Source organism: Piliocolobus tephrosceles, chromosome 6, assembly GCF_002776525.5.
Source record: "Piliocolobus tephrosceles isolate RC106 chromosome 6, ASM277652v3, whole genome shotgun sequence".
NCBI lineage: Eukaryota > Metazoa > Chordata > Mammalia > Primates > Cercopithecidae > Piliocolobus > Piliocolobus tephrosceles.
In genome coordinates this window covers 3024087-3027421 of record NC_045439.1, presented here as the reverse complement: position 1 = coordinate 3027421, position 3335 = coordinate 3024087, and the positions used below count along the sequence as shown (strand labels likewise).

General features: G+C 40.7%; 1 gene segment (V, D, J or C); it reads left to right on the top strand.

Annotated features, from left to right (window-relative positions):
• Nucleotides 1-2671: 2671 nt before the first annotated feature.
• LOC113219970 overlaps nucleotides 2672-3335 on the top strand; it is a 9608-nt gene continuing 8944 nt past the window's right edge. The window contains 2 exon segments of the V gene segment in view: nucleotides 2672-2839; nucleotides 2943-3269. Coding sequence covers nucleotides 2794-2839; nucleotides 2943-3269 — 373 coding nt within the window.

Here is a 3335-nt window from a genome sequence, read left to right as displayed (position 1 = left end):
AGAATCTGATCCCATGACAGGTGGAGGTGCATCTCTATGGAACTTTGGCGAGAATCTCAGTTTTTATCTTATTTCCTCTAGGGCTCCACCAGTGCCTCTGGAATAATGGTTTCAGTGGCGGGCCCCTGCAGAGTAGGTAATTCCTCAGTTCTGTAATGCTGATGAGAGAGGTGGGTCTGAATGCATTTCAGAAGTATGGGCTCTCCCTCTCTCTCAGACACTTTGGGAAAGGAAGATTTTTCTGCTGTCCCCATTCTAGGGCAAAGGGATTCAACAGGATAGGAATGCTGTTCAAACAAAACCTTCCGCTGAATTAAATTTAAAGGAGTTTAATTGAGCAATGGATGATTCATGAATCAGGCAGCCCCAGAATGACAGGAGATTCAAAGAGACTTTAGTTCAGCCATGTGGTGGAAGAAGATTTATAGATTTAAAAAATGATGTACAGAAATTAGAAGTGAGGTATAGAAATAGCTGGATTGGTTACAGGTTGGAATTTGCCTTATTTAAACACAGTTTGCACACTCAAGAGTGTATGAGTGGTTGAGATGTGGCTGCTGGAATTGGCCAAGACTCAGCTATTGTTACAGGTGCATACTCCTGTGTCAGGTTTTCAACGTTGTCTCCCTATTCAGGCAGGTTACAGTTTGTCCACAAAGACTCAAACATAGAAGTACAGAGTCCTTCTCAGGCCATATTTAATTCACTTTATCAATGCCCTTCAGTATGTGGTTCCTGAGAATTTCACACGACAACATGTTAACCACACTGGAATTTAAGCAATCCAATACATGTTTGTAGTTTTATCTTGTAATAGGTTGTATTTCATATGGCAGCTTCTGTCTCAGTTTAGCTAACACTATGGCTTTGTTTCTACAAGAACTGGCTTCTCCCAAGATTTCCTTGTTTGTGAAAGGAAAATAAATTTTTGAAACCCCCAAATCACTAAGCCAAAGGGAATAGTCAAGCTGGAAACTGTTTGGGGCAAACCCACCCCCCATTCTTTCCCTAAAATGATAGTTACTACGATTTTTAAAACTATACCTCCTTCAAAATTTGACCACAAGGAAGATCCTTTTGTATCAAGGACAGAGTTGTCTCCCTGCTCATGTAAGTCAAATGTGTGCCTGATTGCTCCCTTTGCTCTATTGTTTTGCGAAGCCAGACTAAGGCCTATGTGACTATTCCTACAAATTGTGCATTCAGTTAAAGGCTAATCAGAAATCCAAAAGAATGCAAGCATTTGTCTCATACTTACCTATGATCTGGAAGCACTCACTGCACTTCAAGTTGTCCTGCCTTTGTGAACCAAACCAATGTACATCTTACATATATTAATTAATGTCCCATGTCTCCCTAAATTGTATAAAACCAAGCTGTGCCCCACAACCTTGGGCACATATGTCAGGACTCCCTGAGGTTGTGTCACGGGCATGTCCTTAATCTTGGAAAAATGAACTTCCTAAATCTATTGAGATTAGTCTCAGATACTCTTTGGTTTACAGGTCTGTTTTCTTTCTCATAACTTCAATTTCTGAAATACTAAAAATTTGCCAAACTGTACATTCCCTTGTTTAATCTGTTATTGTTGTAAAAAGAAATATATTTATATAATTTATATATAATTTTTCATGTATGTATATTACCAAGCTGAGTAGCAGACTTATTAGTAAGACAGAGAAATTTAAAAATGCAAGTATCAATTAGCAACTTAAGAGTAAAACAAATTATGCTACATTTGTTTTCTGAAATGCTACCCATTATTTATAAGAAATAAACACATATAACATAAAAAGTTTAATTCTCAGTATTTCTATTGAGAAAAAATAAACCAAATAGATAAGGGTATATACTATATTAATTTAGTCTTACAAACTCTAGAAAATAAAAAGTAGTCTAAAGAAATATGAAAACATCAGTAGTGTTATAAAGAAATGGTAGATGAAGGGAAGAAAAAAATATATAAAAGAGCAAGAGGAATGCTGAGGGGAGCTGACTTGTCACCTTCTTGAAAATAGACCTTTTTTTTAACATTTACTATTGTACAGGTTAAATATGTGAATTTTATTATCTGTCAATTAAAACTTATAAAATTTATTACAAGTAAACAACTGAAATTTTAGACAAAAAAAAAGGAATGACAGGAAGGAACAAATAAATATGTTAAATATCAGGGATACCTAAACATTTATCTGCCTGAACCTTGTCTCCATATATTTAGGTAAATACAGCAAAATCACACAGGTTCTGGTGACAGGAAGCAGATTCTGCAAACCACACTAGGCACATTTAGCTCTGTCCTAGAGTTGGTTCAGAGAGCAATTGAGGCCAATTGTGAGGAACATAGGCCCAGATACTAGGACTCACTCATGCCAGATGTAAGCCCTTAGACACATACAGAGCCCCTCCATGTGTGGGTTCACTTTTACATCCGTACATGAAGAAACCACTGACTCCTAAATAACATAATTTATCCACATAGGTAAACATAATTAAAAATGTGATAGTTGTTAAATGTTTATCACAGAACAATTTCACAAGATAGCACATTTTCCCAAACACAATCATTGTCATCAAAATCCCCCAGGACTCTCTCATCCGTCCTGGGCCCTGCCCTCTCCTCAGCGTCCCACCCCAGAGCTTGCTATATAGTAGGAGACATGCAAATAGGTCCCTCTCTCTGCTGATGAAAAGCAGCCCAGCCCTGAGCCTGCAGCTCTGGGAGAGGAGCCCCAGCCTGGGATTCCCAGGTGTTGCCATTCGGTGATCAGCACTGAAAACACAGGACCCACCATGGAATTCAGGCTGAGCTGGGTTTTCCTTGTTGCTATTTTAAAAGGTGATTCATGGAGAAGTAGAGATATTGAGTGTGAGTGGACATGAGTGAGAGAAACAGTGGATATTTGTGGCAGTTTCTGACCTTGGTGTCTTTTTGTTTGCAGGTGTCCAGGGTGAGGTGCAGCTGGTGGAGTCTGGGGGCGGCTTGGCAAAGCCTGGGGGGTCCCTGAGACTCTCCTGTGTAGGCTCTGGATTCACCTTCAGTAACTATGGCATGAGCTGGGTCCGCCAGGCTCCAGGGAAGGGGCTGGAGTGGGTCTCAGCTATTAATAGTGGTGGGGGTAGCACATGGTACGCAGACTCCGTGAAGGGCAGATTCACCATCTCCAGAGAGAACGCCAAGAACACGCTGTATCTTCAAATGGACAGCCTGAAAGCCGAGGACACGGCTGTGTATTACTGTGCGAGAGACACAGCGAGGGGAAGTCGGTGTGAGCCCAGACACAAACCTCCCTGAGCCCAGACACAAACCTCCCTGCAGGGGCGCGGGGGGGGGG